The 12,627-nt window shown below is 38.1% G+C and overlaps 1 protein-coding gene across 1 annotated transcript in view; it reads left to right on the forward strand.

The window, feature by feature from the left end:
* STOX1 (storkhead box 1) overlaps nucleotides 1–12,627 on the forward strand; it is a 32,931-nt gene that overhangs the window by 13,931 nt on the left and 6,373 nt on the right. The window contains exon 2 of the mRNA XM_072425027.1: nucleotides 11,839–11,991. Within this exon, the coding sequence (XP_072281128.1) occupies nucleotides 11,839–11,991 (153 nt within the window). The remainder of the gene's footprint in view (nucleotides 1–11,838; nucleotides 11,992–12,627) is intronic.

Raw genomic sequence — 12,627 nt, forward strand, 5'->3', positions numbered from 1 at the left:
AAATGATCCTTCTGTATTCCATTGTTGGGTTTCCAATAATTTTTTTTCTGAATAAGCACATGGCATGTTTGGTATTATGGCATTTCTCTATTAAATTGTTGTGTTCACATTTGACAGAATCCCATCTATTTTGTCTAAAAGGAAGCAGAAAGCAAAAACGCAAGGAAAGCCATTGCACTTAAAAGTAATTTATTACCGATATATTAAGTGCCATCATCTTAAAGTAAAACACAAGTACATAGTACAGAGGTGAGTAACATAAGTGTCAGAATGAGTAATTCAGACAGTACAACTAAGATAAAAAAAACTGTGTGTCTGATGAGAATGAATTATTCCTGTGTCCAACTAAGCTTTGTTAAATATTGGGCTATATATGACTGTTCTAGGCCATGTCTATGAATGCCAAAGCTGCAACAACTGACAGCTGTCTAAGTTTGGGGTTAAGCACTACAGCACATGGCATCCATGCTGGACTGATGAACATTTATATCTTTGCACATGAGACCAGCAACAAGCTGAATGTTGATGTGCAAGAATAGTTTAGAAGTAGGATGTTAAAATGGTGGAAGTATCCTACTATTCAAAGTTTTAGGTGTTCAAATACATTTTATTATCTAGTATTCTGGTTTTCATAGACCCTTCACAAAATGTATGTGCTTTTATCAGCATTTATAGTTTTAAATAGTCAACTCATTTTTTTTTTCAGAGAGTAATTGTACTCCTTATTTTATGGTGACCAATCACATACTGTTTTTTCTTCTTTTTTTATTAGTTTAATTTGGCCAGTATTAGTCACATTGATCAGGACTGATTATCTAATGTTGAAGATATTTTACCAAGTAGTTTTCTGAGTTGTATTAATGGCAACATTTTTGTTTTACCTGCTGTACAGTTCTCTAGTGGTACCCATAGAGCAGAGGTGTTAAAACCCAGATATGGCCTGTTTTGGTAATACCTGTGGTTGGCTTGCTGGTCACTATTGGAGCAATTGATTAGGGAAAATGGAAAACCTGTCCTGAAAATTCTAGGAATTTGTTTGGCATGGGCAGATATATCTCTATAGTACAAAGTGGACAGAATGCTACAATATCTCATGCATAGTCTTAGCTCATTTTCTTCTACATAAGGAGGGGGAATCATCAGTCTTGGCACTTAACACACTCTACACCCAGTGATACATTAGGCAGATGGAGGAGACTGAGATTTACCTGTCAGATGTCATTCCAAGATCTGCTATACTGCAGTCAGAAGTATATGACAATACCATACAATTGTGAGGAACCAAAGATGCAGAAAGACCCAAATCTGCGAAACATTTTATTGGCGTGGATTTAAAAATATGCTACTATTTAGTTCCTTGTTTCAGTCGCGCTCTTATTTGCTTTTAAATCTAATACAATGCGTTCCCTGAGCTACCCCCCTCCCCCACACAGAGCTTTTTCTACAGTCCCTTTGGGCCATTTGGTGTGGTTTGTGTTGTGTCCTGGGATAGGCAGGAACATAAACCTCTCTGGGGTGGTAAAGCCACAGGAGGCCTCTTCTCTGCTCTTTCCATTCCCATTTGGCAGCTTTCATGTTAATGTGGTGCAGGGATAGCCCAGGAGCCGCTGCTGCTGGAATTCCTAGGCATATATTAGCTGCAAGCATGTGTTTTGAATGAAATTACTATATGTTGGATACTTTCCACTTCCATGTGGCTGCTGTTTAAAAGAAAAAATCTCATAGTAAACTGTGTGAATGGCTTTGGTTGGGAAGTTTAAACAAAGTGCAGTAAAGGTAGATATTCCCACATGTTGTAAACATGGGCTACTGTGATGGGACTTTTTAAATTGCTCTTTTGTGGAAAGGTTTATGGAGCTAAGTGGTGATACCACATCTCTTTGAAGTGAGTAAATATTGTCACTGTCCATGATTTAACTCTTTCTCATCTTTGGATTCCATGTTTGGGAAAACAATACTTTTGTTATCTGCATCCAGTGTTGTGAAATGAAATACTCTAAAGCTGCGTACACACTTCCAATTTTTGTCGTTGGAAAGGATCTTTCACGATCCTTTCCAACGAAAAGGGAGTGCACGATGCATGAACGATGCTGTACATACAGCACCGTTCATGCTCTATGAAGAGGGGAGGGGGAGAGCGACGGAGCCGGCACCTTGCTGCGCGCTCTCCCCTTCACTTTCATTACGATCGACTGTCGTCCATCGTCCGTGGATCCGGCAGGTCGGTCGTCCGGAAGATGGACGACACCGACTGTACACACGGCAGATTTTCGCCCGATAATTGGCCGATGCCGATTATCGGGCGATAAAAATCTGACGTGTGTACGTAGCTTAACTCATCTGTTTTCTTTTCTGTTTAATTCATATCCTGCATTTCCTATGTGAAAAAAGTTGAGACATGGAGTCTATTTAGTGTGTCTAAAGTCAAAACCTTTTTTTAATGGATGGAATAGGAAACATGTTTTTTTTTTTTTTTCTGCCATCCATATCCCATTTGAGAATTTCCCTTAGCTTTGTCATGTAAAACACCCAGGAAGGAAGAGAACATCTCTTAATATAGCAAGTGTCATCATTGAAAGATTTAGCTCTATTCTTGTTCTGGTAACATCCCAAAATGTTGATTTCACTCACTTTATGTCTTGGTGACATAAAGAAAACACGACTCTCCCAGTGGGGATGGCGATAAAAAAACAGATCAGGGATGAGCTAGACTTGCCTATTTCTAGACAACATTACAGTTTTGATTCTCACTAGACTGGTTGAATGGAGAAAACATCCCGTATCACTTTAGATAAACACGGCTCTCGTTAATAAGTATCCTTTCCTTATTCAAGATCTTACATTTTAGAACCGAGCTACTGCATAGTGTTAAACTATCTTTACAGGGTCTATGATGCTACATTATAATATCCACATCTTTAAAACAACCTAAATAAACAGCCCAGAACAATCAAGACTACCATTAGTTCTGTTCTGCATATTACCCCACCCATACTCTTGGCCTTTATGTTCTTGCTTTTACCCTGGTTTCACTGCCGTCTGCTCTCTTCCTTTATTACCACTTTTCTGGATGGACAACCAGAACCTGTACTCTCAATACCCACCCAGACACCCCTGCTTACTTGAAACATTGGGAATGAAAACAAAATGCAATGTGATTCCCCCAAGACAGACAAAAAGCTTTTATCATCACCCATTAATCATTCCTTGCTTGTGATGATATCTCTTCTCTGTAGAAATGCATAGTTCTCTCCAAATGTGAAAGATGTTGGCAATGTCTAGCTCATAAAAGAAACCATGTCCCATAGTTTGCTGGTAATGTGACATTATATCCTTTGCTTGTTCTATTTGCAGCCATAACTAGGCAGTGGTGTGCACCCACCATCATCTTATCATTTAAAGAATGGATTGTGAAAGACTGCTTATAATTTGAAAGTTTGTGGTAGGAACTTTTTTTGGGCACTGAGAACCTCCCAATGCTAAATTTGTTGGTGAAAGATACCTTACACGGAAGTTGCATGTTTAGCAAAGTGGAAAACAAAATAAGTGGGCCATCAGCATGGTTTCCAATACATACATTTTTATTATGGACATATTTAAGTAACACAGATACTTTGGCAATTTAGGTTCTTATAATATATTGAAGGAATGCATTGGCAAACCTAGTAACTGACAGTGAACTGGATTAATATGATAATCTTTATTTTCTATTTCCTGCTTTCTCCTAAAATTAAGGGACTGTCTTTAATATGCATGTTGCAAAGATCTGTGGCGTGTGTTTTTGGTGCCTGAAGACATATCTAGTTGTTAATAAAAAAAATTGGAGGGTGACAATATTGTTGGTACATGGCCATATGGAATTAACAACATCATTTTTAAATCTATCTACAACCCTTTGGAGTACAGATGCATCTCCCTAGGCAAAGATCAATACAAAGCTGCTCACTTTCCCCAGTTTCAGAGCCAAGTAGGACTATTGCAGTTTGTAAAGAGGATATCTGCGGTTCTTCTTTGAAGTATCCATTAACCACATGGCAGAAGAGTCATTTGAATGCATGTGGCAAAACAGCAGGTCTATGATGGATTACTTTAAAACTTGAGGTTTATAAACCAGCACCGTTCTAAAAATAACATTCATGAACTAAAGTGAAAGGTCACCATAGCATACATGATTACCATGTATGCTATGGCTTTACATTAATGGTCAGCACCTGGCTAGCACATTAAACAACATTGGCAAAGTAATCCCCACAACACAATATTCAAATTAAAATTAGTAAAAAACAGAAACAAGTTTTGAAATTGTAATATGTGGGCATTTATAGACCTCCATTTCTCAGCAGATGATTACCATGTATGCTATTGCTTCTTTCTATATATGAAAAAACTTTTTCTGTATTTCAAGTTAGAAGAAGTTGGTAGCTGAAGTTTACTGATACTATGGATTTACATCATTGTATAATGAGCAGTTCTACTCAATCTCCTAAATTAGGTCAATAATATAACAGACATTATACTACATGTTCTAATCTATCCCAGAGCAGATCATTATCCTATGGCCTTATGAAATGCCAGGCCTAAGCAAGAAATAATGGCCACCTCTACTGCATATGCCAAGCTGGAGACATGGTCGTTATTCTTGATGGATAGGCTTGAAATGGGACAACCATTTTCAGAAACTAGGAATACCACTTATTGTAAATACTATTAAATCATTGTCTGGACTAGATTTTGGGATTTTATATAAAACTGCACATAAACAGTACAAACAAGTCTGCAATGGAAGTGCCCACATTTCTACAATCACAGGTTACCCTCAATTATCTCAAATAATTCAGATTAGTATTATTTTAGTCAGATCCTAATTGCTTTGGGTGTAAAAACGGATCATTGACCCATCATAAATAGCACTTTGGTTGGCTGCTGCTATCCATTCATCTAATTTGAGTTTAGATTTATCCTTATTTATCTGAAAATGTATTCTTCATGGTACAGCCATTCTTTTCATTTTTGGAATAAATTATGCCCATGAACATGTCCGGATCTTTGGAGAAACAAAGGCACCAGATGCTGATCCAGCCAGGAAGTAAAAGGCATAATTTGGGCTACAGCTGTTTTCTCATTTGCAAAAATGTGAAACATTCAGGAGTTTAGTGCTATGACATGAGAGTAACCTTGTTATGATTACTGGTAGGAGGCATTGGGGAGAATGTGAATGAATGGCACTATTGCTGCTTATTTGCTTTTGAAGCGGAGGAGGATCTCCAGATGACTCGGTTATATGCGCTAGGTTAGTTTGTGCTGAAAAATCAGAGGGCCGGGAACCACAACACAACTGTTTTATGTGCAGCCACAAGAGCATTTCACAGACTGCTGTTTTTGTTTTGTAATTAAAGCCTGCGTTTCCAGGCCCATATTCACTACTTCAAAATAGGTCCTCTCACTTCACTTAGCCACATGCACAACTCGCTAACCGCAGTGTTACATGTGATTACTGCTGGTGGTTTGTTTGATAAACAGTAACCAAATGACATGCGAATGGAAGACCCCGGGTCAATAAAACACATTTATGTGTTAACTACACAATAATCAGCTTGTAGCAGACAGATGTAGCCTGTGACTGTAACCGGGCAAAGGAATATATTGGCACTGCTGAAAACCCTCTGATTGCATTGTTTAAGTTGTAACTTTAGCCCGAACTTATGCTCCTAAATGGGTCTAAACGGCCATAAAACTGGTGGTGGTGGTGGTGGTGGGGGGGGGGGGGGGGGGGGGGGGGGGGGGGGGGGTTAATCCTTTCCTCTTTAAAAATTAAAAAAAAAATACATATTGGTATTATAAAGTATCACATGCCTAAGGTCTTATTTTAGCAAATATGTGCTTAATTATAGGTAAATCCGCACTGAACCTTCTTCCTTTAGGTGCTGCAGTGGCACAGTGGTGGCCATTGCTACTGCTGGGGTGCATAAACCTGTGGCTTATCAATCGGCACATATTTCTGCTCACATCTTTCTGCATTGGCAAAACTGATGGTGCTACTCAATCTACTACTTCTCCAACTTTTAGTTACAGTGTCTGGGAATTAATGATTCCCAGTGTCAGAAATTAAGGATTTGTTTGACGTAATTGAGATCATTTTTTTTTAATTTAGATTTTATCTTGTATTAAGAATCTTGTATTGCATTGTAACTGGATTTGATGTACTTTTACTGCATAGTAATCATAGTCCTAGGCTTTTCCTAAATTGTTGTTCATGTGACCCACCATAAACTGCTGATGTTACAATTTTGGACCCATGAAAAAGAAGAATCAGTTAAATTAATTTCCATGGAAAAAATGGGCTTTTGCTGCAGTTATGTTCTAGTGCGCCGGTACAACTCTACACATATTATTAAGAGATATATAGGTAGGTATGTTTTGTTAGCATTCATAATGGCTCTGTTAGCCCTATGTAGCTCTGTTGTCACTGTGATTCTGGGGTATAAATAAATGGATTATCCATATAAAAGGCTTGTTGTACAAGTGTGTGTAAGCTGTTTTTCTGCCCATGTTGTGTATACTAATACTGGTTGGAAACTTTATTCTCTGAAGAGCAGATCAGCTTATTAACTTTGTATACAGATTTTAAAGAAAAGCTTCTTTCCCCCACAAAGTGCCTAAATTGCACCATGTTCGGCCAAATTTGATGGACTGCTCATGTTCTTCCCTTGTGAGAATCTTCCAGGTCTGTGGGCAGCAATTAATTCCTACTAGGGAATGTTTGACGAAATGTCAGATTTCCTGTTTTATAGAGCCCTATGTATCACTAACAACATTTCTATAAAATATCCCCTCCTATTCTTTTATCATTTGTTACTTAGTTTTGCTGATCTGCAGCCACTTCCCTCTTCCCATTCTTTGTCTATATTCATACTTTCTCCAGCAGTGGCTGCATGGGATTTCTCAAGGTGGGTTTCCTGATAAGTAAACCTGATCTTTGTAATGTGTAATTCCACAGCCACTTTTAGTCTCCATCAGAATCCCTTGCGTCATCACCAGAGAACAATTGGAAGACAAATATTGTCCGCCTGTACTAGAGAGTGACTTTCTTAGCAGGGTGACCATATATTATTTTATTGAAATTTGCCTTTTAAAAAATTGCATCAATATATTCAATACAGCAAGAAAAGTAACTGGGTGTAAATATGTTAAAATCAGAGATTTAGATTTAATGTAACTGTCCTGTGTAAGTATTGTAATTTTAGTTCATGATTCACATATATTCATATTTTAGTTTGTGACAGGAGTGTGGGCTTTGACCCTATGGGATGCCAGTAAGTGCTCACAAAATATGGAATGTTTTAGTGTTGGCTGGAATAGCACAGGTTTCTTGCACAGGACACAAAGCGTGTAAAGTGCCCTACCGTGTCCGGTCAACCGTGATATGTACTAATATACTGATGTATAAATGTAGTTTTAATTAAAAAAAAAAAATGGCATTCGTTTCGAGATAGGAATTTGGTTAATTTTAGTTGAACGTCGTCCGTTATCGAACTTATACGGCTTTATTTCCCCCCCAAGATCATTTGTTTTCTTGCAGAAGCCAGATTATTAGAAGGGACAAGACTGGGATTTGTCAAAAGGTTTACTGCACTTGGCAATGGAAATGAGGCATGCTGCCATTTCCCGGCACAAACAAATGTCTGATGACAGTGGTGTCCCTTTTCAGAACTGAGTTGGTCCAGTGAACTGAATAATGGCTGGCTGTCTCTGGCATAGGGGGGATCACATTACCAATTCTTTTCTACATATATCATTGAGTGAATGGAGATCAGGGTTACCTCAGGTTAAACTTGGCTGTATTCATGAAGTAAAGTACAACAACAAAGATTGTTTAGAATAGCTAATACTGCTTTTACTGACCTCCCCTGAACAAGCTACGAGCCTCCGATTCCATTTGTAATAAATATGTAGTGTTCAGGAGGTAAGTATGTTCCTTCTGGGAAAAGGGGGGAAAAACAAGCTTGGTTGTATGTATGGGGGTCAGAGGGGATTTTGTTCTAAACCCGTATATGTTTTTTAGGACTTTGGAGTCACTGACGTGATACAAGCATGCACTGGTTATATAGTATAGTATATTGATGTCAAAGAAGACCAGGGAACCAGCTCATTGAAACTGGCCATGGCAGCCTTCAAATCTTATCAGTCCAGACTTCTAGCTGTTGTTCTTATTTAATTTGTGGGCATTTAAGCTATTGACCTTTTTTGAAGTTTGTTTTTTTACTTTTAGCATTGATTATATATCAGTGCGCTAAATAATACATGTTCTTTCCATGTGTTTTATCCCTTTTAATAAATGCTGCAAGTGATAATAAATAGCATGTTTATTTTCAGCTAACCTTCTGAATTTATTTGGGCTGACAACAGGGTTTTACTGTACTGAAAACCCAATCTGTGTTGTCAGCTGTGTCTACTCTATTAGAGAAGTTTGTTTGGTTCTGCGCTCATTTTCTGTTCCCTCTATACATATATCTAGACTTCATTGCCCCCTTCCTTTCTCATTAGTACAGGTTGTAGGACGGGATATTGTGTTAACATGCTACATTAAAATATTTAGTATTGTTCTCCCAGTACAAATGGTTTTTACCCTTTTTTTCCCTTGCCAGGCCGCTTATTTGTTTAGTTTGTCAGGTGAGTTACTGTTCACTTATGTAAGTGGCATTTTAAGACATTCCTGACTCGCTGGTGTGTATTTGATTTCAGGCATGACATGAGTTCACACAGGAGGGAAAGAATCTGAATTTCTTCTGTCTTTTCCTTTTTTCCTGATTTATACACCTGAGATTGGTTTCCAAGCAACGTCCAGGGATAAAAGGTTCTTGAAGAGTTCTGTATAAGCAGGCTTTGTGAAAGTTCACAATGGCAGGCTGTAAAACAAAGGTCAGCAGTAACTTAACAAACCCAAGATGTGGCTCTGTCAGATACTATACATTCAGTAAAATGCTCCAGACCCACACGGTTCCCGCACTAAACACTGCAAAGCACTTCTTTGACCTGGTTTATGGATTAAGTTGCACTTTAATGGGAAATTAAGTATTGTAGTGTTTTGTTAGCTAGAATCCCAAATCCAGCATCGGTCTGGTAGTAAACTTCTGAACAGTTGTTTGGAGGTTGTTTTTCCTGCCTGGCAGAAGCATAAACATAACTGCTCATATGCCCAGTGTAGCATGCCGAGGGTGCCAGGGATGTGCATACCCGGTAAAAAATGATGATTCTTTGTGATCCTGCTTTGTTGTATACTTGTATATGTTAAAAACTTTAATAAAAATGTACATTTAAAAAAGATCATCTAACATCTATGGAGACTGTAAAGTAGGACTATGACCAGGCTAGAAGATACAAATAGCTATATATTTCTAATGCAGTAAATAATGCTTTAAACAAACCCCCACAGATGTATGCAGCAAACTTGGCCTTTTGCAGATCACTGTGGGGTAGGGAAGGCAGGATGGGTCGAACTAGTAAAGTGAAAATGGTTTCTGATGTACGGTGCCTTCAGCTTGTTAAATGTCCATAGTCATGCCACAGTTCTATGAAGCCGGGAATATTTTTCATTTTGATTTAGTATTCCTATCTGCTTTTTATAATAGTTTAGAACCATGTTTCTTAACTTTTTTAACATGCTTGTACAAGAGATTTGTTTGTAGGCAACATCACAAGCCAATCCTGTTTTTTATTTATACTCTTTGTACTTGAGATTGATCTTTAATACATGGACATTCAATCTGCTGACTCTGCTTTAAGTTCTTTCTTTCATCCCCAACAGCAAACATATTGGCCTCAGGAAACCTTAATGGGTCTCTGTGTAGGGAAATGAAACCCTTTTGTGGATGTCTGGAACCAATGCTTGGGGGAAATGAATTTATTTCCAAGACAAATGATAATGAACCCAACATAAGTCCAAGCTCCAGGCATATAAAGCCCTTAATCAAGTGCTGCTTATAATTACAATAACAAAATAAATGTTTTCCATGACCCAGGACTTCTCTTTTTAGAGGGGTAATTAAAATAGCATTTTTGAATTCATGTGGACTCCATTTATTCCAGATTTTACTCTTAGAAGTCATTGTTCTATTATTTGGAATGTTAGGCATAAATCAGGTTTGTTTTCTGCTGTATTAAAATAAGAACTACATGGGCATTTCTCAAGGCGGCCAAATATAGTTGTCAAATTACTGCACAAAATGTTTGCATTGGACACATTATATCTCCATACATAGGGAGATTGAAGATAAGTGATTATTGTACTGTAGATCATTCACGAAAGAAGCATTACAAAATTATGTTCATTGGATGGTATGTGTCTGGATAAAAAGAAAAAGTAGTCTGATACGGCTTTCTCTCTGTATAGCATAATGATTGCCATGTGAAGGATTATTGGTGTTTTTTTTTATTATGATCCGGGACGGAGATCTAACGTGCTGTGATCAGTTAGCACCACATTGCATATGACCATTTAATCACCCCCAAAAATTATGATGGGAGGGTACTTATTTATAAGATTGTATTGCACTGCTTCTCATTTTATTTTAATCTTATGAGACCATTCTGCTGCTATCAGTTGATGGTGTCTTGCAGTAGCGCCATTATTTTTCTGTGCGACTTTGAGTATTGAGCCTATTATATCCCCTGTATATCTGCATCTTTAAATGGCACACAGGAAATCCCCTGGTCTGGTATTTGCATAGCTCTTTGCAGCAGAAATGGTAACAATAATTCTTCACAGTGCTGAGGGGAAAATGAAGGACAGCCTATAACTAATATTAAAGTGCAAAATGTAATATATTGCGTTTAAAGTCCCCAGATGTGGTGTCTGCATCAGATATCTGTGTCTAGCAGGCCTATGGATGTGATGAGGAGGGACAGTTGCATTCACTGTATCCTGTCCGCTGAATGAATTAATTTCCAGGCACCAGGGACACAATGCAAAAAAAAGCACCAGTGGTGGGTGCATTGTGTGCTGTGGTCATCTACATACAACTCATTCTATACTAGGGGACCATATTAGGTTTAGGTAGTTTGTACATGGCTGACGTGATATAATGGGCTGTGGCTTTAATGCCACTACATTAACCTTTATCCAAGTATTTTAGCTGCTGTAATGGTAATTATAAATGTAATAATGTATTATTTATTGCTAATATATTATTTTTGTTTTTATACTTTTTCTCACCTTTTAGCCTTTATCACAAGGCCAGGGTGGTGTCAGCAATGTTCATTACATTCAGCCCTTGTGTGCTGCAAGGCACCAAGGATCCCTCTGTACCCATAGTAGGCATTCTATTTTCATCAGTATCACATGGAAGAGGGGTGAATGGGCAAGGCTTGGCAGATCTTCTAAAAGAGCTTCCATCATCCATTTGTAATCTGCTTCTCCAGTTATTTGTGTGTAATATAGAAATCTCTAAATCATACTGGCAATGAGGACATTGAACAAACACATATTTAGTGTTTATTTAGAACAAATGCTTCCTTGTTCTCAGTCCTGCTCTGCTTTAATGTGAAACCTAACACTTCACACTACAGAAAGGCAGAGTGTAAACAATGCCATGTTTACAATGGTGAGGGCCTATGAGGATAAGAAAAATAAAACGTAATACGAATACAATTGAGATTAGGAGTCTGTAAAATAGGCTATTGGCATTTTGAAGTGATTACTGTGTAAAACACTAATGCCATCATTGGAAAAAAAATGTCCTGTTTTTTTGTTGTAAAGCAAACAATTCACATATCACTGACTGAGTGATATATTGTAGTTTGTGTTGCAGTGTCTCATTCTCTGTCTGTCTCTCATTGCAGGTGATGTCTCTTCAGTACAGATGAATCCCGTGTCTCAGTCTCAGTTCATTCCTCTTGCAGAAGTCTTATGCTGTGCAATATCGGATATGAACGCCCCACAGATTCTAGTAACCCAAGAATCCCTTATGGAGCAGCTGGTAAAACATTACCCAGGTGCTGACCATTTGCTTGCTGAGTTTACAATTTGTGTAATCCATATCTTGCCTCCGGCAGTAACCCAAATTACGCCTTCCGTGTTCATACACAAACATCGGTGTGGATGTATTAGACAACTACAACTGCACTTAATGCTTTAACCAGTACCAGAAACATAGAAACCATGATTACCACCACCAACGGACCACCACCCATTAAAGTTGATTTAAAAAATGATTGCTCTTTAAACCCATTGCCATATTTTTAGGGTTAGTCCATACAGAAAAAAACCCAAACTACCAGAAATGTGGAAGAGAACAACCTTTTATTTATGGCCTTGTCGGAGGGACAAAGATGTAAACTACCACATAGTCTCACTAGTGCAGTCAAAACATGCAAGAATCAGGCTGATGGTGCCGACCCAAACTAAGATCTTTATTTTAATTGGTTTATCTTTTTGTGCATGGGTTAAAGCTGCATGTGACCTGCATGTTTTATTTCCTTTCCTTTAACACATGGTGAACACCAAGTTACATGTAGTGTAAAAGTCTCTTTTTTTGAGTAAATGATCCTTAGAGGGATTCCAGAAAATGTCTTACAGTCTGTCTTTTATCATGTCAGGTTATCTCTTGTAAGCTCCTTCGGGCAGGGTCC

The sequence above is a fragment of the Pyxicephalus adspersus genome, chromosome 10 (genome assembly GCF_032062135.1).
Source record: "Pyxicephalus adspersus chromosome 10, UCB_Pads_2.0, whole genome shotgun sequence".
NCBI classification, from domain to species: domain Eukaryota; kingdom Metazoa; phylum Chordata; class Amphibia; order Anura; family Pyxicephalidae; genus Pyxicephalus; species Pyxicephalus adspersus.